Here is a 23,982-nt window from a genome sequence, read left to right on the forward strand (position 1 = left end):
CGACCCTGCTGAGAAGTGCAGAGGTGAGAGCCGGTTCCTCTTAATGTTTGAAAATGGTTTTGTCCCCGAGAGCTGCAGTTCCTTGATGTGTTGTTAGGACACAACATGTGTGTTGTGATCCAAGGGCTGGAGCAGCTCTGCTATGAAGACGGGCTGAAAGAGTTAGGGCTGTTCAGCCTGGAGAAGAGAAGGCTCCGAGGAGATCTTATAGCAGCCTCCCAGTACCTGAAGGGGCTACAAGAAAGCTGGGGAGGGACTTTTCATAAGGGCAGTTAATGACAGAACAAGGGGAAATGGGTTTAAGCTGAAAGAGGGGAGGTTTAGATGAGATATTAGGAAGAAGTTCTTCACTGTGAGGGTGGTCAGACACTGGAACAGGTTGCCTAAGGAAGTTGTAGCTGCTCCTCCCTGGAAGTGTTCAAGGCCAGGTTGGATGAGGCTTTGAGCAACCTGGTCTAGTGGAAGGTGTCCCTGCTGCTGGCAGGGGGGTTGGGACTGGATGATCTTTAAGGGCCCTTCCAATCCAAACCATTCTATGATTCTAACATCAGGCTGTTGTTCCTGCCCTTCAGCAGCAATGTGTGGCTTTATCCTGGTTTGGTGGTTGTAGTTTGCTAAAGTGCTTGTGTTTGTGGGCACTTACTGCCACCAAAGCAAAAGCATTGTGTGATGCAGGGGCTGGGCTGCCACGTGGTTTGGATCCAGGCCCGTTCAGGGACCCGCTAGCAGAGTACCAACACCACAAGGGACTCTTAACTTTTTTTGCATATTTCCCCACCCCTTTTATTTTTGCAGCTTGTCACTGCAATCCCTACGGCACTGTGAATCAGCAGACAAGTTGCAATCAAGTGACGGGGCAGTGCGAGTGCCTGTCTCACGTCACCGGGCGGGACTGCAGTACCTGTGAGCCTGGCTTCTTCAACCTTCAGAGCGGACGTGGCTGTGAGAGGTGATGTTCACCTTGGCTTGGGGCAAAGAGCCTGGTTTTGGGGAGTCTGTACTTACCTTGTGCACGAATGTGATGTTTGTCACCAGTAACTGCTGTGCCTCAGTGCTGCTATGGTTGGGGAGGAGCAGCAGTCAAGGAGCAGCTATGAAGGCTGGACAAAATGCCTGACTTATAAATAGCTTTATAAATAGCTTTAAATCAGGGTTTTAAATAGAAAAATGCCACGTGACTGTGTGATTGTTGGTAGCAGGGGCTCATGGCTTCCTTTTTTAGTGCAGGCACCAAGTGACCTTGCATGGTTCAAAGGCTCCGTGCCTCATCTCCTGCATCTGCACAGCATGAAAAGTGACTTTTGGCAAATGGAAGCATTGAGCTGTGCTCATTAGGGCTCCTTCGGAGAGGGTCTTCACCTGTGCCTCCCTCTGTGTCACCTCCTGACGTGTGGCTTCCTCCCCCAGGTGCAACTGCCACGCGCTGGGCTCCACCAACGGCCAGTGCGACATCCAAACTGGGCAGTGTGAGTGCCAGCCTGGCGTCGCCGGCCAGCGATGTGACAGATGCGAGGTCAACCACTTTGGCTTTGGCTCCGAAGGCTGTAAACGTAAGTCTGAGAGGCTGGAGCGAGGGAGACAGGAGAGGTGTCCCACAGCCAGCCTTGCCTTTGCTTTCCTCCTGTCTCTAGGATGGTACTTTCTCACCTCACTCTTCATCACAGCAGAAGTTGGCACTTTTCTGACCACACTCTGCATGGTGAAAGTTGATCTCTGTACCATAGCTTCTCCCCTTTTTCTTATTTTTTTAAATTAGGGGTAGGAAGAACTTCAATGTATTAGATATCCACTTCTCTGGGGTAAATAGAATCCCAGGGTGGTTTGGGTTGGAAGGGACCTTAAAATTCATCCAGTTCCAACCCCCCCTGCCAGCAGCAGGGACACCTTCCACTAGACCAGGTTGCTCAAAGCCTCATCCAACCTGGCCTTCAACACTTCCAGGGAGGAGCAGCCACAGCTTCTCTGGCCAACCTGGGACACTGTCTCACCACCCTCACACCAAAGAATTTCTTCCTCAGATCTGATCTCAGTCTCCCCTCTTCCAGTTTCAAGCCATCACCCCTTGTCCTGTCACTCCCTGCCCTTGTCCAGAGTCCCTCCCCAGCCTTCCTGGAGCCCCTTCAGGTACTGGGAGGCCACTAGAAGGTCTCCCTGGAGCCTTCTCTTCTCCAGGCTGAACAGCCCCAACTCTCTCAGCCTGTCCTCACAGCAGAGCTGCTCCAGCCCTCGCAACATCCTCGTGGCCTCCTCTGGACTCGCTCCAGTAGGTCCATGTCCTTCCTGTGTCAGGGGCCCCAGAAATGGACACAGTTGCTCCAGGTGATGTCTCACAAGAGCAGAGTAGAGCAGGAGAGTCACCTCCCTTATGTTCTCTGGATCTTGCCCCTGCAACACTCCTTTTTCCTAATGTTAAATCTCTGCACAGCTACTTTGCAAATGGCCTGAATAGACACGTTCTGTCTTGAGGAGCAACAGATCTTGGAAACATGATTGAAAAACAGGATGATCCAAACTTTCCCCCTCGATATCCCTGCTTGTAAAGAGCAGAAAATCAAACTGCAGTTGGTTACAGTGAAATGGGGTAGGAAATTATAACACTTTGTGGGAGAGGCAATAGCAACACTGTGGACACACGCAATTCATGTTGTGAGCAGCTGGACAGAGTGCCCCGCTGTGTGTAGAAGCACCCTGGTCAGGAGTGGGGCTCCAGCTGTGGGTCTGTGCCCCATTGCTCTTGCAGACATTTTAGGGTACTGAGGGCATGCTCTGACACTGCGGGATATAGGGTATTTCTGCTGCTCCAGTCTGACTGAGGTTTAACTTCCCCGCAGCCTGCGACTGTGATCCCGAGGGCTCGCGCTCCCTGCAGTGCCGGGAGGACGGTCGCTGCGAGTGCAAGGAAGGCTTCGTGGGGACCCGCTGCGACCAATGTGAAGAGAACTATTTCTACAACCGCTCCTGGCCAGGCTGCCAAGAGTGTCCAGCCTGTTACAGATTAGTGAAAGATAAGGTACGGCCACAAACACCACTGTTGGTGCCGCTGGAGCTGGTGGCACATGCCCACTTGTGCAGTGGCTTTTACGCCCGTGGCTGGCTTGATGCTTGTTGAAAGCAGAGAGGTTGAAGGTGCTTTGCTCTGTGTTGTAGCTGTGCTCTGTCCCTCTTGCATAGGTGGCAGAGCAACGAGAGAGGTTGCAGGAACTGGAAGATCTTATAGCCAATCTGGGTACGGGAGAAGACACTATAACCGATCAAGCCTTTGAAGAGAGGTTGAAGCAAGCAGAAAGAGATGTTATGGAGTTGCTCCAAGAAGCACAAAAGAGCAAAGGTGAGTTGACCTGATCAGACATGGACCAACGTGAAATGAGCTCTTGGCTGTGCTGTGCATCAGGACAGACAGCTATTTCAGATAGCCCTGAGTCAGTGTGTGTTGTTATCAAAACAGCAGTGGCTGTGCTTTTATCCCTGCTGTTCTCCCAGTGGTCTCTGTTGTACACGTGAAGTAAAGATCTGCCTCTAGCTCTGTATAGAAGCAAGTGTTTTATGTGTTACCCCTTCTCCAGATACAAAAGAGATTTTTACTTCTTAAACAAGCAGAAGACTTTCTAATCTACTTACTTACTATGCTTATAAATTTTCTCAGACGTCTTGGGATAAATTAGTTCTTGTTGGGATATCATCAGTGATAAGAATAAAAGCTTCAAAATCCTGCTTGGAAGCTTAATTATCCCACCATAAAGTGCATAATGTTATGAAAAGTGCTATTGTGGTGGCCTATAGCTCGTTTTCCTGCAAACTCTACTTCACATCCATTCCTCTACTGTCACCTCTACTGTCACCTCTACTTGCTCTTAATGAGCAGGACGTTAAGCATTGTGACAGTGGTTTGTCCTTGAGGTCTTTTTAATGTATAAGCTGCTGTGTGTTTTGGAGAAGAGCAATTTGAAGAAGACCATTAACTTCACAGTTAAAGATGTTCCCCTGGGAGTTGCTTCATTGATTCAGACCACTTTGGAAAAATCTGTCCCCTTTGCATGAAGCTGGGAAAAAATTGCCCAAAGCAAGGAATAACATACAGCCCCACTATTCCTCCATCTCTGCTTACCTTTGAAGAGTTAAGCTAAAGAGAATTCACAAAGCAGATGTTTCTTACCTCTTGAGGAGCAGCTCCATTGTCTTTAAGTCAGTGGTAGAGGTGAGACGTGATTCTGAACACAAAATCCCCCATTAGACTCTGTTCCAACACCCAGCAGGATTGTCGTATTAGTAGCTAATGACTTTTCATTTCTTGTGTTTGATGCACATTCTGATGATGACTTTGATCTCAAGGTGACTGACTTATGAAATGGCTTTGCTGGTCCCCTTTCAATAGGGGATTAACCTACCAATGTGTTGCCTGCAGTGGTAAGCTGCTGCTCCAGCTTCTCTTCCTGCTGTAATTAATTTTACTTCCTCTCTTTTATATTATGTGTCTCAGACGTAGATCAGGGCTTCATGGATCGTCTCAAAGACATCAACAGCACACTAGCAAGTCAGCTTAACAGGCTGAGGAACATCCAGGGCACAGTGCGGGAGACGGAGAACCTGGCAGAGCAAGCACGGGTGCGAGTGGAGGACACTGAGGACCTGATCAGCTTGGCTTCCAATATGCTTGAGAAGGCAAAGATGGCAGCTGACAACGTGGTGAGTGTGCTGCCAAGATCCCACATGGTTAGGAGAGGAGAGAACCTTTCCTTTCTGTACCCTCTGGTGTGTTTCTCTGCTTGTTCTCTCTCTCATGTAGCAAATTTGCTATGGAAATACCTTCTCCCTACCCAAGGTCATCGTAATTAAATAAAGGAAGATCACCAGTGTCTGTCATAGGTTGTGTCTTAGCCCCTGCTCAAAGAAACCAACTGGAAGAACCCCTAAATAAATAACAGCACCTTTGTTTTTAAGTGATAACCTGTGGTGGAAACTGCATGGGCTTAAGAAAAAAACATAGGGGTGTCAGAAGTAGGTTAGACACATCTCTAAGCATGACAATAAATATTTAAAGTATAGATAAATAAAAGATTAAAAAAGAGGCTCAAAATTTTTTTCTTTCTTTTTTTCCAGTCCATTACCCCTCCGGAGTCAAGCGGGGACCCGAACAACATGACTCTGTTGGCAGAGGAGGCCCGTAAACTGGCTGAAAGGTAGGCTGTGTCAGGGGACACTCTCACAGCCCACAGCAGGGCCCTGCTCTTCCCTACAAGGGGGAAGCAAAATTTAATTTGTTTTATATGAAACATGTGCCCTTAGCTGAGTAAGAGACTGGCACTGTGGGTTTGTGCCTGTGTGCCACTGAGGGCAAACTCTAGAGGTGAGAAGGAGGGACACGTACAACCGTAGTGGCGCCTTTCAGCTCATCTTGTGGGTGCTGCTGGAGTGATGCCTTGGTTGCAGAGATGGTCTCAAGCAGCATCTTCCATGGCATATGTTTCAGCATCTTCCATATGCAGATCTGGGTGAAGGAAGGAGAAGTAAGAGAGAATAAAATCTAGAATTGAGGATAGAAACCACTGACTGACAATTCTAATGGCGTTATTTTTTCTCCTGTAATCTTGTCCAGACATAAAAAAGAAGCTGATGAGATTGTTCGCATAGCCAAGGCAGCAAATGATACTTCCACAGAAGCATATCAACTGCTGTTGAAGACCCTGGCTGGAGAAAACCAAACTGCAAACGACATTGATGAGCTCAACCAGAAGTGAGTCAGTAACAGAAAATGATTTTTATTTCCTGGCTTTAGAGCAGTGCTTAAAACAATAACACTTTCTGTAGCATTGTGTGCTTTTATGGGAGCTGTAGCCAATGTCTCAGCCTCTCTACTCTCTTAGTAGGTTCAGTTCTTCAAAAAAAAAAATAAATTGTAGTGTAACTGGATCCTTGGGGTTTTTAGGTATAATCAAGCGAGGAACATTTCTCGAGACCTAGAGAGACAGGCCAACAAGGTGCTTGTGGAGGCAGAGGAAGCTGGAAACAAGGCCCTGCAGATCTATGCTAATCTCACCAGTCTGCCTATTGTGGATTCCACGGGGCTGGAGGTACGTGTGGGAAGCATCGTGTGCAGTGTTTTCCAAAGATCAATGAGGAGAAGCGTTATAGCAGTGTGCTGGGTTGCTGACATCCCTTGCATGTGCGCTGCTAACGTTTCCCTAATAAGAACAGAGGAAACTGGAATTTTTTGTCCCATCTAGGCACAATCCAGACTGGTCCACTTCAGCTTTTCTGCAAGAGACTTGCGTGCAGGAAACTACATACATAAACCCTCACCTCCCCCAGTCTCCGAAGGACAAAAAACCAAGGGAAATGTTGTTTGCCAAACATCTTGGCTTGAACAAAGAAGCCCAAGAATTTCAGTTCCCACTGAAGCCTGCAGAACTGCTCCCTCTCCTGTGCAGTGCAGTAGATTGTCTTGCACACAAAACTGTTCCCAACCACTGTCCTTCATTGCATTGACCCTCATGGTATTCAGAGATTTGAGGGCAAATTTACAACTGTAAATGGATGGGAAGAGATGGGAACCCATCATAGCTTCTGCCTGTTTGACCATTAGAAACCATACTGTGTTTTGCCACTTGTTCAGAAATTCTTTAACATTCAGGAATCTGCCTTTTGTTTCTGATTGCCACCTGCAGAATGAAGCAAATAAGATCAAGAAGGAAGCAGAGGAGTTAGATCAGCTGATTGCCAGGAAGCTGAAGGATTACGAGGACTTGAGAGAAGACATGAAAGGAAAGGAGTTAGAAGTAAAGAACCTCTTGGAGAAAGGGAAGACGGAGCAGCAGGTCAGTTCTGTTTTGTGCACGCTTTTGTTCCCTGGAAAAAAAATCAAACAAAAAACAAGTAATTGGCCAGATATCAAAGGTTTGGTCTTATTCAATCTTATCTTAGCACTGCTTGTTACTGACCAGAATACTGAAGAGTGATCCCAGAAAGGAGATGCCAAAAGCTGGTAAAGCAATGGCATTGAGTCTATATGGGAGAGTAGGAAATGTTTTCCAGGTGCAGTGTCATCTTTGTGTTCAGAACAGTGTTCCAAAAGTACCAAAATTCACCTGGTTTCAGAGGAAGCTTTGCCACTCAGGGATGAACACTGCTCTGTATGGCGTTGGTGTTTCAGGCTGAGTGATAGTTTTTGATAAGCCTAGATGGTTGTCCTTCAAAAGGTAAGAATGTGTTAATACATGTCCTGTCTCCTTAGACTGCTGACCAGCTCCTGGCTCGAGCAGATGCAGCGAAAGCCCTGGCTGAAGAAGCTGCTCGGAAGGGCAATGGCACTCTGCAGGAGGCTAATACCATTCTCAGCAACCTGAAAGGTAAGGGGAAAGCACTGAGAGTGAATCCTTCCATTCCTGTGTGACAAGTCACTTGGCAGTAGGGTATCTGGGGCCCCTGACACAAGAAGGACATGGAGCTACTGGAATGAGTCCAGAGGAGGCCACGAGGATGCTGCGAGGGCTGGAGCAGCTCTGCCTCTGCTGTGAGGACAGGCTGAGAGAGTTGGGGCTGTTCAGCCTGGAGAAGAGAAGGCTCCAGGGAGACCTTCTAGCGGCCTCCCAGTACCTGAAGGGGCTCCAGGAAGGCTGGAGAGGGACTTTTGACAAGGGCAGGGAGTGACAGAACAAGGGGTGATGGCTTGAAACTGGAAGAGGGGAGACTGAGATCAGATCTGAGGAAGAAATTCTTTGTTGTGAGGGTGGTGAGACAGTGTCCCAGGTTGGCTAGAGAAGCTGTGGCTGCTCCTCCCTGGAAGTGTTGAAGGCCAGGTTGGATGAGGCTTTGAGCAACCTGGTCTAGTGGAAGGTGTCCCTGCTGCTGGCAGGGGGGTTGGGACTGGATGAGCTTTAAGGTCCCTTCCAACCCAAACTCATATAATCTATGATTCTATGATCTTGGTTAAATAGGCTGTTATTGCTGGTACCTGAGTGTTGGATGTGGTTTTCTGGCTTTTTTTTTTTTTCCTTTAAATTAAAAAAAATAAATGTTTTCAGTGACTAGAAATCCCCTTTTTGTTTAAGTTTCTTATTTAGTGTCAGAAGACACATAATAGGGAGAGCTGCCAGCATATGCACCCCCACACCCCAATTTGCTCTTCATCCCTCTAATGTCAGGGTGGCAAAGCCTGGGTAGCTTGGTTAAAGAAGCATCTTAGGACTCTTTTGGAGCAAGTGATTAGGATCTGGTTTGCCCTTTCTTAGATTTTGATAAGCGGGTGAATGATAACAAGACGGCAGCAGAGGAGGCTCTGAAGAAGATCCCTGCCATTACCCAGACCATTGCTGAAGCCAACAATAAGACTCGCCAGGCAGAGCTGGCGCTTGGCAATGCTGCTGCTGATGCCCGTGAGGCCAAGGCCAGAGCAGATGATGCTGAGAAAATCGCCGGTTCTGTTCAGAAGGTGAGTCCTTCGCAGTTCTGGAGCCACCCCACGTGATAATGGTGCGTGACTCTGTAACCTCCTCTGTTCCAGTATTTCCTGGTGAGCCCTGTGTGCTTTCTGCTGTATTTATTCCCCACCAGGGAATGCCAAATGTGGCATGATAGGAAGTTGGTGCGTTTTGATGAAAAGAATTGAAGGAAGTTCTGCACCTTCACCACCTTTTTCCATCTTGTTCCCCTTGTTGGCTGTAGAGTGCTGCTGCTACCAAAGCTGAAGCCGACAAGACTTTCACTGATGTGACAGGGCTGGCCAGAGAGGTGGATGATATGATGAAGCAACTACAGGATGCTGAAAAAGAGCTGAAGCGGAAGCAGGATGATGCTGAGCAGGATATGATGATGGCAGGCATGGTAAGTAATACTGGCAGGTGGCAGCAGTGCCAAGAAGCTACCTTCTCCCTGCTGTCCTGGAGGTGAAAGCTTTTCTCCTGCTGTCCTCTTGCAAAGACAGCACTGGGTCCAGCACTGGGTCCATTCAGTCTCTTCCAAGTTTTGAGTGGGATTGAGAAAATGAGAGGAGCAAAGGAGCTCTGCTGGTGGCATTAGCATGAGTTCCCCTCTGGAATTTGAGAGTTTTCTTAATGCAGCACTTTCCTTTGATTAACTGAAACCTGACTATAGCCCTATTGACTCTGTTCTGACTTTTCCTGCAAAATCCTGCTCAGTTTTCTGGGATCCCCGTTCTGGAATAATCAGAAAACTGATGATTTGAAGGTTGTCAGTCTTTGCCAGTGCTGTGATAAAGGTCTCAGCGCAGGGCTGTTATCCTGGAGAGTGGAGCCAGCGATGTTTTTGACTAACTGCTTGGGCAGACCTATGAAAAGGAGAAGCAACAGTTTCTTAATCACACAGAATCACAGAATGTTGGGGATTGGAAGGGACCTCGGAAGATCATCCAGTCCAACCCCCCTGCCAGAGCAGGAACCTAAATGAGATCACACAGGAAGGTGTCCAGGCGGGTCTTGAATGTCTCCAGAGAAGGAGACTCCACTCCCTCCCTGGGCAGCCTGTCCCCGGGCTCTGTCACCCTCACTGTAAAGAAGTTTCTTCTCAAGTTTAAGCAGAACCTCCTGTGTTCCAGCTCACACCCATTGCCCCTTGTCCTACCATTGGGCATCACTGAGAAGAGCCTGGCTCCATCCTCCTGACATTCACCCTTTACATATTTGTAAACATTAATGAGGTCTCCCCTCAGTCTCCTCTTCTACAAGCTAAAGAGCCCCAGCTCCCTCAGCCTTTCCTCAGCAGGGAGATGCTCCACTCCCTTCATCATCTTGGTGGCTCTGTGCTGGACTCTCTCCAGCAGTTCCCTGTCCTTCCTGAACTGTGGGGCCTAGAACTGGACACAATATTCCAGATGTGGCCTCACCAGGGCCTACAGCCTTTTTCCCCACTCTCATTTTTTATACCCTACAGGCCTCGCAAGCTGCCCAGGAGGCAGAAGACAACGCAAGAAAAGCAAAGAACTCTGTGAACACCTTGCTAGCCGTCATTAACGAGCTGCTGGATCAATTAGGTAAGGCTGTCCTTCATGTGCCTTATGCCTTCAGATGTTTTCCTGCTGCCTGACGTGGCTGTGCTGGCAGCTGGCGTGGTGTGCTGGCTTCTCTGCCACCAATCAAATGGGTCCGTTTGCTTCTAGAAATGGGGTTTGTATGTTTTCAGCAAGAGTTTTGTTTGGTTTTTTCCCCTGGGGTGGCCTCAAAGCTTGTTGTGCAATGTTTGGTACTGCTTTTCTGTGGGCTGAGGACTGTTGCTGAGGTGGGGAAGGTGTGACCTGTTTGGTTGGTCCTGTTTTAAATGCTGTTTGTAATGCAGAGGTGGCCCAATGGAGATCTCCATTTAGGCTCAGCTGTGTATGCACCCAAAACTAACAGGTCAAAGGATTTTTTTAATGGACTTCACTGTTGGCTTCTGCCTTTTCAGGGCAACTGGAGACAGTGGACTTGAACAAACTGAATGAGATTGAGGGTACCCTCAACAGTGCCAAAGACCAGATGAAAGATAGTGACCTGGACCAGAAAGTGTCTTTTCTTGAGAGAGAAGCTAGAAAGCAAGATGATGCGATACAGGCCTACAACAGGGACATTGAAGAGATCCTGAAGGACATTAGCAACCTGGAAGACATCAAGAAGACCTTGCCATCTGGCTGTTTTAACACCCCGTCCATTGAGAAACCCTAAGGGTGCGCTGGGGGTGGGGGGTATTCCCCTGGTGAGCCGTGGAGCGGTGGGTTGGCTGTGGAGTGCCTTAAACACACATTACCTTCTTCAAATCCCCAACTCTTCGCTGCTCGCAGCCACTTGTTTTCTTTTCAAATCAGGATAAGTTGAAATTTTTTATTTTATTTTATTTTTTTTTCCTAAAGAGAAGCAAATTAAATATCCATCTTTGGGCATCAAAGGGGGTTTTTTTTATATAAATTGTCTTCCTGAGCACTCTTGCCCCTTTCTCAGACACAGCTTCCCTTTGATTAGCACAAGGATGAGAGAGATGCTCTGGACTCTTTATACTGTGGTTCAGAAATAACCATGTGAGCTGTATACAGCAAGGCAAAACTAACCCTCCTTCCTCTCCTCTCTTCTCCCCTCGACTGTCAAATCCTTGGTCCCGGAGCTCTCTGTCCCTATGAAGGAAGGGGATGGCTACCAAAGTATTACTGTAACGGCCAGTATAGCTGCACTCGTTCAGATCCCTCTTCCCAGCTCGTAACCCTGTGAATTGTATTATTATTACTTTTTTGATCGTTAACTAGTGGCCAATCGACAGCATTGGTAGCCTGTGATAAATCAGCAGGAGCCTCTTTCTGAAATGCTTTCTGTCATCATGCATGGCTCTGAGAAAAAGGCAGCCTCTGAGAGGAGCTCTTTGGGAAGGTGGGATACTGGTGGAGTGATTGATCTTTTACTGGTGGATTGGTAGGTCTTGCCAGCCCCGCTCCTGGTCTGTGGAGATGTTTTGGGTGTGATCTGTAAGCAGGTACCTGCTGGGTACAGTCCAGGTTGGGGTGTTTGGAAGCCATGAGCTGTGTTCTCCTCTCTGTAGGTGTTGCTATTGAATTGCCAGAAGATCTTTTTTTTGTTTTTTTGTTTGTTTTTGGTTTTTTTTTTTTAGGCTACGAATGTCTGATTGCCAGGTTAGTTTATTCAAGCAGGAAAAGTGTTGCTGAAGAGGAGAGCTGCCATCCAGAGAGCTCCGACACCTGCACTGGCCTTCACGCTGAATGTCTTTGGGAGGGCAAGGAGGAGGGCACGCAAGTGGAGATGAAAAGATCTTTCTCCCCATCTTTTTCCCGAAGGAAGACAGTGTGTTTTTGTGTCTCCTGGCATTGCTCTTGCCTTTTGCCTGTTTTTAACCTGGCAGAAAGAGCTGGAGGTTACCAGTGCCCTCTTTTCTCTTTGCCCACCATAAAGCAAATTTTCTCCTGGTCACCATAAAGCAAATTTTCTCCTGGTCACCATAAAGCCATCTCAGCACAGGGACTTCAGACCAGGCTTGGGTGGCAGTTCTGCCTTTCACACCCTGACCACCACCTTCCTGGCAGGCTCCCTCCCCAGGTAGTGCCTCCCAGCTACTTACTGGTGCTGGGTGGGAGTGATGGGGAGCTCCTCCAGCCCTCCTCTGAGATGAGAGCATCCTTTGTGGCTTCTTCCGTGCCTCCAGCCTGGCATCCCCCCCACCCCCTCCTTGAGATCCAGTATATCTATCCTTAAACACTATGCAACTTCGTACGTTTGCGTAGCGGGGAAGAAATTATTATCTGACACACACTGGTGCTATTAATTATTTCAAATTTATATTTTTTGTGTGAATGTGATTATTTTTTTTTTCCTTTTTTTTTTTTTTTAAAGAAATCATGATTATAGTGTGAGGAAGTCTCTCATGTGTGCGTATGTGTGTGTAAATATACTCAGCCATATTTCCAGAGTGGCACAGCCTGGCCTCCTCTATGTGCTTTCCCCTCTCGCCGTTGGGGCGCGTGCACCGTTGATCGCTTCTCTCCGTATTATTCCCTTGGAGCTCGGTATTTCTCGCTTTCTTCCCTCTCCCATCTCCTCAGCACCCGTATGGGCATCAGCAATAACCACTTTCCCTGTCGGGTGGCCGCTCTCCAGCCCTCCCTCCACAGCCAGCCCTGATGGGTGATGTTCACAGCACCCCATTTTGTGTCCCTTGTCCCTGGGGATGTTGTACCAGGAGGAGAACGCAGGGGCCGTGGCTTTGCTGTGGAGAGCTGTTGGGAGACCGGCCCCAGCGTTGAGGTGATGGGAGAGGTGGATTTGGGGACATCTTGATGAGGTGGATTTGGATCTTGATGCCACTATGCGAGGCGGGAGGCTTGGTGCACCCCCAGAACGGTGCTGCCGGGTGGGTGGGGGGTGTTCCCAGCAAACCCCGCATCGCTCTGGTACCCCTTCTCTGAGAGATTCTGACAATTTACCAGCTTGGGATTTCCCCCTGCCTGCAGACATAGCTAATACCTGGAGGAGAAGCTCACCTGTGCTTACCCACTTGTGTGGGACGTGGGGGTCCGTGTTCTGGCCGGCTGCTCTGGGCAGATGGCTGGCTGTAACCGCGTCACCTCTCTGCCAAGGCTGTGAGAAGAGCAGATGCGAAGATGCGCGCATGCCCTGGCTGACCTCAGGCCTAAGGTTCCCTGCTTTCTTATCTCTTTTTTTTTTGTTTTGTTTTGTTTTGGTTTTTTTGTTTTGTTTTTTTTCTTCTTAAGCTGTTTTTAACAGAATTTTATTTTTAAATGAAAAAAAAAAAATCTCTTTATAAGCAATCTCTTAATCACTACTGCATTTTACAGCCATTATTCATTGTATAAGTCCAGTTATTTCTTTACGTAATGTGATGATGCGACAGCTGCTGATGGAGTGCTGGATGTCACCGGCGACACGTGACAGTCCCTTCATCACCTAATTCCTGACTGTGGCCCCCTCAGTACGTGCCTTCACTCCAGCTTTTTGCCTTAATCTGTGGTCTTGCTGTCTGGGGCAGTGAACAAAATGCAACACTTGCAGTTTTTATGTATAAAACAGTATTTCTTATTTATAATAAAGTCTGAATATTTGTACCCCTTATACCTTGGCATTCTTTGGAGTATTGCTTCGTATTTTTTTGGGGAGGGGGGGTCAATGATGATCTGTCTCACTTGTAAGATTTGCCTCATCCTTAATTCATCAGATGAGCTGGATTGGGGTGAGGGAAAAGGAAAAGTAACTTGGAAATTCATGTGGTGGGCTGTGCATGGCCACGGTGAGGATGGTTTCTCCCCATGTCTGCTGCTCCATTGCCACAGCTGCCATGATATTGGGAAGGAATTCTTTGTTGTGAGGGTGGTGAGACAGTGTCCCAGGTTGGCCAGAGAAGCTGTGGCTGTGCCTCCCTGGAAGTGTTGAAGGCCAGGCTGGATGAGGCTTTGAACAACCTGGTCTAGTGGAAGGTGTCCCTGCTGATGGCAGGGGGGTTGGGACTGGATGATCTTTCAGGTCCCTCCCCACCCAAACCATTCTGTGATTCTATGAATTTAATGCTGCTGGTTTTCCAGGCCTTAAAAAAAAATAAGATTATTGTTGGTTCTGATGTTATTGGAGCTATGCTGTCCTCCTGGAAAGCCCTGGGGGACTGGAGGGTGTTTCTTTACAGTGTCAGGGTAAAATCCTCTCTGCTTTCAGCTGGACACATGGAAAAGTCTGGGGCTCCTGGGAAGAAAAACACAAATGCTAAATAAAGAAGCTGAAGTTTCTCTGCCGTATGTCTGGGTACTCTGTGGTGTTCCATGGGTCCTGTCTGCCAGAGCCCAGGATCAATTTTATTCCTGAATTAAGCAAGTTTTTAACATCAGGACGATTCCTGTGCTAACAGAGTGGGCAGTTCTGCCATCACACCATCTCACAGCCACAAACTGGATTTATTTTCCTCAGCAGAGGAAAACACACGTCTCATTAACTTGGGTCAGAGCTAATCCCTTCTCAACTGGCAACTTCTGTCCAGTTTGGTTTTTAATTGCAGTTTGTCAAGCTTCGGCTTTTTGTTCTTCAACTATAATTGCCACTAATGCATTTGTTTTCTAAAATACCTTTTTTTGGGGTTTTGGGTTGGGGTTTTTTTTGGCCAACATTGCTGTTGAGCAGGTCTGGGCTGATAAAATCTGGTATTTCAGCTGGACTGTAGGTAGCAGAGAATTGGGTGGTGGGATGGTGCTGACCTTGCATGGGCTGTAGCTTGACATGGAGCCTCTTACCATTTTTGAGGCTAAAATACTCAGTTTAGGAAGCAAATCTGTGCTCTTTATTTTATCTTCAGGCCATCCAGTGCTTGTCCTGTGAAGCCTGGGTGAAATCCCAAATTAAGGTGATGCTCTTGGCTTTTCTAGATTCACACTAAGCCTCTGAAACTTGTGTCACACCAGGCTGGAACAGCCAAAATCTCTAGTTTTTGAGGGCTATAGATGCTATTCTCTGCCACAGGGAGGAGCAGACCCAAGGGAGCACAAGAACTTGTTTCCAGCTCACAGAAGTGTTTTATTGATGTTTTGAAGGTAGAGAACATTTGAGGAGGGTGTTTCTGCTCAGTGAGGGCTGAGCTTGACCTCAAGATGGAAGAGGAGGGATGTTGCTGAGGAGTGACCGAGCCATACTCTGGTGGCTTTTTTCTCTCCTCTGGTTTCCAGTGGTTTTTCTCACTATTTCAAGTTCAAGCGCCATCATTCTCATGTTCTCTGGAGAAGCGAGAGGCTGGTAGTGGGCAAGCAGGTGGCAATGGGAAGGACTTGGCCAGAGTGTCACTGGTTATCAGCCAGGGTCTGTGCAGATGAGTAGAAATTATTGGGGTGCTTCTTCTGGCAGAGTGGGTGAGAGCTGCTTGGAGGTGGGGCTTGGGGCTTTGTGGAGGTTGGGGACTCCATGGGCTGCTCTGGGGAGGCTGAAGTTCAGAGGACCTGACCTCCTGGGGCTGCTCAGCCAGGTTCTCTCTCATTTCTGGAGAGGATGAAGTATTGTCAGGAGTTAGTAAGTGCTGGGAGCAACTGCCTGGAGGAGGCAGGTCTATCGTGTCCATGTGGATCTGAGGAAGCAGAAGAGGATATTCAGCTGTTGTGCTGAGCTGGTGGAGTCCTGAGCTTCCTATCTACAGCTGTGACACCTTGGACCACGCTCTGGTTAGTCTTTCTAGTTAGCTGCTGGACCAATACCTTCTGTAGAGGTCCCCATCTGAGAAACATCAGGAATAAAAAAAAACCCCAACCCCCCCCGGGGCCCCCAGCGAAGCCCAGCAGCCACCGCCGTGGGGCACGTGGTGGGACAGCATATCCTTCTGCCCTCCTCTCCGTCTGTCTGTCTGTCTGTCTCACCCCATTGCTGTATGGGCGAGGCAAGGCCAGACATGACAGAACTTCCTTGCCGTGCCGCCGCTGCCTGGCCCTGCCCTGCTTGCTCACCGCCACCACCACCACCGCCGTGACAGGGGCAGGGCAGCGGTCCCCTCCCTGCCTGAATGATGTAATCTGCTCCGGGGGCCTGCTTTGCCACCCCCTGAGCAAGGGCTGCCCTCAGGTGTTGAAGGCCACCTTCAGACCCACCAACATCAGCACCAAAACGTGCTAAAGGCCACATCTCCTGAAGGAAGCCCGTGTGCTCCTGAGCAAGGAGATGGGTGTATTTTATTTATTTTCTAATTTATTTCAAGGATCAAGAGATAATGTCACTGTACTTTAAATCTAGTTACAACCACCAGATGCTCTACCCAGGACCAGTGCTGAATCGGGGAACCACCTCCACGAGGGCACGGGGAAGGTGGCTTGGTGTGCTGGCCCTAAGCTTGCCTCAGTGGCACGGGTCTGACGGAGAGACCCCAGTCCAGGCTTTATGGTGATGCCGTGTGTTTGGTGGTTCTGGTGCAGCACCATCCCTGATTTTCCACACTGAGGAAGTCCCAGGTGGCAGGATGAAGATCTGTGGCTGGACTGGAGGAGAAACTCCTCAGGCTTGAAGAGGCTGGTGGTGAGCAGGCACATGGTGGTGGTGAGCAGGAAAGCAGGTGAGCAAACAGGAGATGGCTCAAGGTGAGCTGCTTCTTGACAAACCTCAAAGGAGAAGCGAGGTCACCTGCAGAAGCAGCCCAGGACCAGGTTGCACGAGGACACTGCAGCTCAGAAGGTCCCTTGCAGAGGGAGGCCTGGGGTGCAGGGACATGCAGAAGGTTTGATGTGTCCTGCTTGCCACTGGGTAGTCCTTGTATTTATCTTGGCATTGTTTATCTCTCATGAGCCACCAAAATGAGTTGTCTCTCTCGGTTACATCAGTAGGACTCTTGCTTTGGGGCTTTCACACATCCATCACTTGCCACTGGCAACCATCAGCAAAATTCAGATTATTATGTGGATCCAGACTGTTAATTCTGCCATGGCCATGTCCTCAAGGACTCTTAAACTTCCCAACCACTGTGGTGGTCTCCTTGCTGTAGCAGCTTTCTTAGCCCTGTGATGAAGAATGAGCACAGGAGATCTTCAGAAGGACGCTTCATATGTTGCAGAGTAAAAGGCCCAGGTTCTCCAGTGAAGAAATGCTGCTTTGTTGCAATGTCTGGTGAGTGCTGCTGCTCTTCATGCCTCCCATTGCTTCCACTTCTGCTCACTCCAAAAGGTAATGTTTCTGTTCACCATGTTGATGTGAGACCTTTTCTAAACGGTGCTACTGTAGCGATGGGCAACATTTGCTCTGTGGAGAGTGGTGGGCATCAGTGAGGGTGGTGGGCATCAGTTTGTTCCAGATTTGATGTGTTGAGAAAATCAGGATCCCAGGAAGTATATTTTTGGGTGGCTTCATGTGGGCATTCATGTGGTTTCAGAGGTGATCTTGAAGGATGGTGGAGGATGACAAGGTAAGAGTAACCTAAGTAAATATCAGAAATGACTGGAGAGCTGTGTCAGTGCTTTGTTTGCAGAAGGGAAGTGAGAGGTGGGGTGATAACGATGAGATAGAAGGGATAAGATGGAGGGGACAGATATGGGTGAAGCTTCCTGATGGTGAGAACTGATCTTCCAAGAGAGGAATCAGCCAAGGACTTGGGTTGGGCAAGGTCCAAGGGAACTACTGACAACGCTGCTGGAGGAGATGAGTTTCCTGAGCAGAGGGGTATCGGCAGATAGGAAGGATGCAGCAGATGTGTTTGGGGCAAGTGATCTGCTTTAGAGCAGAAGGGATTCCATGGATGTTATTAGAGGAATAAGCAGACCCCTAAGAACTGCCAAATAGGTGGGACGACCATCAATGTTTTTTCTCTCACTTCTTAAAGAAAGATTAATAATAATAATAAAACAACCTTGGGTGCCAAAACCCAACGTGCCACCAGTGCGTTCGTGAAGCTGAGTTCCTTGTCATGAACGACATGAAGAGCCAGTGTGTGAAATGAAAAGGAATCAGCCTGTGTATAAAAGGTGGCCAACTCAATCAGCGGAGGCAGGAAGCTTGGCAAAGGGAGGTGCAAAGATGTGGTGAGTTCAGGCTGGATGTGCCCATGAGCTCACCAGGAGCTGTGGAGGAAAGCCCTCTGAGTCAGCTCCAGGTGCATGGGTGTCTGGAGACTCTTGGGCAGTGTAAGAGGCTCTGATGAGGACCCAGATGTTAATCACCCCAGATTTGTTAGCTCTGAGGTGAGCACCACTGGGTTGAGTTTCAGTCCCTCATGCAGAAGGTGACCTGAAAGGCAACTTGTGTCTTAGACTGGGGGCAAATTTGTTATGTGTCTCTGTTCCATCTAAAGGTGCTCATGGACCACTCGTGGTCACTTATGACAGGAGATGTCCCATGACAATAAGCAGGGGAGATGCAGTGAGGCAGGAGGAGGGCCCATCCTTCCTTGTGGTCCTCTGGTGGGCTGGTTTTGCAGGTCAGGTGGATGTGCTGGTGTCTCATTTCTCTTGGCATACGCAGGATTTCTGGATCTGCCTCCAGATTTCTCTCTTCCCCTGTAGAAGTGGTCATGTCCCCCTCCAAGGCAAAGAGCAAGGTGGAATTTGCCCTTCATGTCGTGTGTGGCACATTGGCTGCTGTTGAGACCAAAACACTAATGGACCTGGGGCTGTGGAGCCTGGCATCCTCATCCCAGCTCCATTGGTGGCCTCAGGTCAGCCTCTCTGTCTCCACTCCTCATCCTCTTTCTGTCATAAAAGTGGTTGTACTGGATCAGGCCAAGGACCCATCTAACCTCATTTTCAATCTCGGGAGCAAAAGGAGACAAATGTGTGTGATGATTCTTGGCTTCCACCCCATTTCTAGGTCTGGGGGTTTGCTGAACTTGATGCTTGGCTCATAAATCCTGGTAGATCTGCTTTGGAGTACATGTCCAAGCTGTCCTCGGGGTCTTTCACATGCCTAGCAGTCCTTGGCTGAGTCCTGCTAGTCACCTCTCTGGCTGGTTTGGAGCCCTGCTCTTGCAGGTTGGTTGGCTGGACCTGTGAGCAGGCAGAACCCACCCACCCTCCCCAAGCTCCCCGTGAGTTCATCGTGTTTCCTCTCGCTCCTGCAAGCCGCCTGCGTGCCCGGGCAGCCCCATTCTCCCCAGCCAGCACTGGTGCCTGGCCCATGGAGGTGGTGACAATGGGTGGGATGGAGCTGGGCGAGTGGGACAAGCAGGAGGGTTGTCCACAGGGGCTGCAAAAACATTTTATTCCCCCTCCATGAGCCAGCCCCCTGGGAGGGTGCAGGCAGGAGATCCTCAGAGTGCTGCGCCTCGTCGATGGAGCGTGTGCGGGCGCGTGTCTGCGCTCCCTGGGCTGGGCTCTCCTGGCTCAGGGTGAGTCAGCCCACAGCACACGCGCTCTTCCTGTTGGGAGTGACTCAGGTGGAGCAACCGATAAAAACCACCCGAAAGAAAAAAAAAACCCTAGGCAGGCGGTGGTGAGTCCCCGTCGCTGCCGGAGCGGGCGCCTTGTGCTCCCCAGCCAAGACATGGCTGGGTGGGTGCTGGCTCCTGCCCCTCTGCTGCCTCGTGATGTCCCTCCTGCCCGCAGCCCTCGGCACCAACAGAGGAGAAGGTGAGGCTTTGGGAAGGTCGGCTGTTCCTGCTTTCGTGCTGACGTGCAATCCTGCCGGTGGCTTTGCTCCCAGCCCTGCCCCAGTGCCCCTAACTGGGAGCCAACTGGGCGCGGCAGCACACTCCCCTCCTGCCTTTGGGGTTAAAATCAGATTTATAGGTGCTTTTCCTTACATGTCCCCTGTGGTTAAACACTCCACGAGTATTTAGACTTTGTTTTTTTACTGGTGCCCCCTTTAAATACCTAATTTATGTGCAATTACTGTATAAAGCTGTGCTGCTTGGGTGGGATTTGGATGTGAGCACGAGCATCACCCCAAGATGCTCCCAAACCATCCCCAAACCCTGGGGAAGAGCTGTAAGTTTCCAAGACCCAGTTTGCTGGAGCAACATGTGCAGTATTTGTATTTTAAGTGATTTTTGTGGAGCTTATGAGGTGCCCACAGCCCCACCTCACCTCACAGGAGATGCTGAGTCTCCCGCGGTGCACAGATCGACGGCGAGCTTTAAAAACCCAGAGGCTCCTCCAGCTCAGGCGAGGGCGACGCAGGGATATTTAGTGCCTTCAGCCCGGTGATGGTTCAATATCAGGGTTTCAGTCGCATTGGTTTGGAGTCTGGAGACGGGAACGTTTGACCCAAATTGGGTCTTTAGGTATATTTTGTAAATACTTTTTTTTGTGTACATCCCTTTTTAATTTTTTGCCTGCAGTGCTGATGTTCTGAATTACACCCCTTGGGCTTCAGCTGGTCCTTTATCAGTTTTTCTTTGTGGTGCAACATGATAGGGGCAAAAAAGAGCTGAATAAGTGAGTTTCTGTTTAAAAAAGACCTGATTTGCTTCACTTGCTCCTTGGATGATTATTACAGCAGCATTGATTCCACACAAACTTTGAAATACTGGTGCTGATTTTTTTTTGGTCCCCCCTTCCTAGCAGCACGTAGACAACTGCTGCGCTTCCACGGACTCTTGAACCTCTTTCTGTGGGTACCTAAAAGCGACAGTGGATAACTGGCCACGCTTTTACGTTGCAGGTGGCTTTCTGAGTTGGTTTGATGGCATAAATTAGTCTCTGGTGCTGTTATTCCTCCGGTCCCAGCGCTGGATGTGTTAATTAGCACGTGTAATCCTGTTTTGCTTTGCAAATGACCTGCTGGAGTCCAGTTGGGTTCACGTAGGATCTGGTTGAGCGGTGGAGGTTGGAGTGCTTGTACTCTGAGCTGCGCAGAGCCTTGCTCAAGCAAGAGTGTGTTTGCCTCAGTGGTGTGTGTCTGCACGTGGTGGGTCTCCTTGGGTTCTCCCAGGGTTTGGGGAAGAGCTGGGGTGTGGAGGTCTGAGCTCCACTGTGCCATCGAGGTGTCTAACTTGGTATGTTGGAAAGAAGACACCAAAAGGCAGTTTTTCGGCTCCCATTGTGTGGTCTTTGATGGAGCTCCAGGAGATACAGGTTTTCCTGCAGTGAGATAAGCTCTGGAGTTGGGTGATGGGAAAACCCAGGACCTGGGGATAGCAGATGGGTCATGGTCCCAAAAGCACAGAGCAGGGAATGGCTTATGTTGTCATGGAGGCTTCATTGCATGCAAAGCTCTGTTAATCCCTTGATGAAACAAGTGGTTGTTGCAGACCAGCTCGTATGTTTATCAACGTTCCTCTCATAACGAGTCCTACACTGAAACTAGGACACAGCTCTTCTAACTACTAAGAAGAAAATTAACTCTATCCTAGCAAAACCTGGACATGGGTTATCGGATCTGCTCCTTGCAGACCCAGGGCCAACCTCATTTTCTGGTTTTGTGAATTTAAGATGATGGTTTAAGAGGTCCAAAGCTGCCTGTCTCCTTCTCTGAGCTTTTCTGAGGTAGGAATTTGTCTCAGCACAGCAAACAAGTGTTTTTCATGCCTTGTTCTGCTGGGCAGCAGTTTGGGGATACGATGTCCTGCTGGATGCAAGCCTCAGACCTTCTTCATCCTGACATAGTACTTAAGAAATCCATCTGCAAAGCTTCTTTTCTGTGGAGCCTATTTTTCTCCACAGCTGCCTGAGAAATGGATGATCTCAAGGCAGACCCTCAGGGCACCTGGATACAAAAAGGATCCTGTCTTCTGTTGGTCCTCATCTCCAAGCAGCTCTGGCATGGTCCATCTCGTCAGCAACTCCAGTGCCTCACTCTTGGTAAAGATTAACCTGCCTGAGCTCTCAGGTTTCCAAAAGGAGACCAGCAATGCCGCTGAGGTGGTGGCACTAATCTCCAACAGCACCTTAAATGGCTTTGGATTAGCAAGACCTGAATCTGTGCCAGGGCTGGAGAGCTGGCTCTGAACGTGCTGCAGCCTCAGAGCAAGACCTGAGAAGGTCCCCTGGGGGAATGGTTCTCGTGCCTGTAATTTAGCAACCCAGTAAATCTTCTGGATTACGTAGACGTAGGGTGTTGCACAGGTGGAGTTTAATTTGATGATCCTTATGGATCCCTTCCAACTCGAGATATTCCAGCTTTAGTGTGGTGGGATTGACCTCAGGCAGTCCTGCTGTGAAGGTGGGTGCAAATAGCTTGAGAAAGTCCCACGCTGCTGCTTTGGGTGGGTTGTTTGTACCGTCCCTGCCCTTTGGTCACTGGTGATGTCCACTGAAGCTCTATATACTTTCTCAAACCATAAGAGGCAGGACTTCTGCACCCACAGGTCCCTTCCCAGCAGTCTGGGGTGGTAGGAGACCTTCTGCAGCTGGGTCTGGGTCTGCTGGTAGCTGTGCTGCAAGGGCAAAAAAACACATTTGGTGGAGCTGGAAAGATCTGTCTCCCTGTTTGCTGGTGCATGAGGTCATCTCTCCTCTTGGCAGCAGGCTCGGCTGCCGCTCGCTGAGTGCCTTGGTCTGGTATGTGGGTGCTGATGGGTGTGTGCTGGTGGTGGGCGGTGCCCTGGTGTTGAGCGCAGGAGGCTTCCCCTGCTCCTGGGAATCACAGATGTGGAGGACAGGGACCTTGTGTCCTCGGGCTCAGCTGTGCCAGAAGAGCGCTGGGAAGGAGGAGCTTCCACCTCTACCAAGTACAACCCCCTGTCCACATCCACGCTGTGGGTTTCTGCTTGCTCTTGGATTTCCTCCACCTCCCCATGCTGTCAGAGGTGACCTGAGCTGGGTATGGACAACTGGAGACTGCTGATCGTGTCCCAAGGAGGTCAGCAGTTAGCAGTTTTTCAGAGGGAGGTTGAGGAACCCATGGCAGCATCGGGCTGGTCTGGAGCAGCTCGTCAGCAGGCTCTGCACCCCTGGGGGGGTCCTGCTTTTTCCCTCAGGTCTTGTCTTTGCCAACCATTCTCTCAACTCCATCTGCTCTCCTCCGTGGTGCTGAGGGACTTGTCGGAAATAAAGGTCCTCAGGCTTAAACACTATAGTACTGGCCACTGAGGGCTTGAGAAGTAGATGAGAGGTGGCTTGGAGAGAACACCTGGGCAAGGCAATGAAGAAGAGTGCTGGAGCAGGGATGTCTGGGGAGATATCTGCCAGTCTGCTCTCTGCAGGTCCCATCTTTCCTGATGATCGCGGGAAGCAATATCTCATGCCTGTCCTTGCTGGCATCCGTCATGCAGAGACGTGGGCAGCTGCAGCTTTTCTGGCTGGAGAAGGTGGGGTGAGATGACCTGTGTAATCCTGCCAAAACCTTTTTGGTTTTTTCCAATCTATCTCTTGGCTGACATGCTTCTACTGAGCACCTCTGCTCACCCACCACTCCTCATCACCCCTGTGTTTGGCCAGGAGGACACTTGCATCACAGACCTAGATAGGGGGACCTGATGGAAGTTAGTTAACATTTTCCTTCTGGGCTTGTTCCTGGTCAGAGGCCAGGTGAAGCCAAGCCTCACCTCAGGGATCTTTCCCTTTTCCATGAAGTCACCAGTAAGTTCTCCATGCTTTTATCAGGACAAGGTTTGGGGTTTTGTTTACCAGCTCTGCTTACTCAAAGACCTTGTTTGTGCCTCTGAAAGGAAGGAGAACATCCCTGGCCATGCTGCGCTGTGGAGTGGAGCTGCTTGGCTTGAGGAGCTTGTCCATCCTGAGCTGTGATGACAGGGAAACCAGGCATCGTTCCAAAGCATGGGGATGTGGAGCACAGCATGGGCATTGGTGGCACCTGGGTGGCTGATGGATGCAGATGTGTGTGGACGAGCACAGAGATGCGGGGCTGGGGCTCATTCTTAGCAATGCAAGAAGGGGAGGTTTGCATCTCCTGGGCTTGTTCCTTGGGCATCAGGGTGGGTTTATGGCTCTGTAGCTCATGCCTTTATCTCTAAGCATCACTTGAGATGTCTCTCTCTCTCTCCTCTCCCCAGTCTGTGACTGCAATGGGATGTCCAGGCAGTGCATCTTCGACTGGCACCTCCTGAGGGAGACGGGGAACGGGTACCGCTGCCTCAACTGCCTGGGTAACACGGAGGGCGCCCGCTGCGAGCGCTGCAAGGAGGGCTTCTTCCGACAGCGGG

General features: G+C 49.5%; 1 protein-coding gene across 1 annotated transcript; it reads left to right on the forward strand.

Annotated features, from left to right (window-relative positions):
* Positions 1-7: 7 nt before the first annotated feature.
* On the forward strand, positions 8-11,248 carry LOC104520233 (laminin subunit gamma-1; the record flags this gene model as incomplete). The annotated part of the gene is made up of 15 exons (XM_010172761.2): positions 8-23; positions 796-949; positions 1,408-1,550; positions 2,832-3,010; positions 3,172-3,328; positions 4,478-4,683; positions 5,098-5,177; positions 5,594-5,731; positions 5,924-6,068; positions 6,663-6,812; positions 7,229-7,343; positions 8,226-8,425; positions 8,659-8,817; positions 9,883-9,982; positions 10,393-11,248. Coding segments are annotated over 15 exons (2,199 nt in total), but the record flags the coding sequence as incomplete, so codon positions are not given.
* Positions 11,249-23,982: the final 12,734 nt, after the last annotated feature.

The sequence above is a fragment of the Antrostomus carolinensis genome, unplaced genomic scaffold (genome assembly GCF_000700745.2).
Source record: "Antrostomus carolinensis isolate BGI_N321 unplaced genomic scaffold, ASM70074v2 scaffold22747, whole genome shotgun sequence".
Taxonomy (NCBI): domain Eukaryota; kingdom Metazoa; phylum Chordata; class Aves; order Caprimulgiformes; family Caprimulgidae; genus Antrostomus; species Antrostomus carolinensis.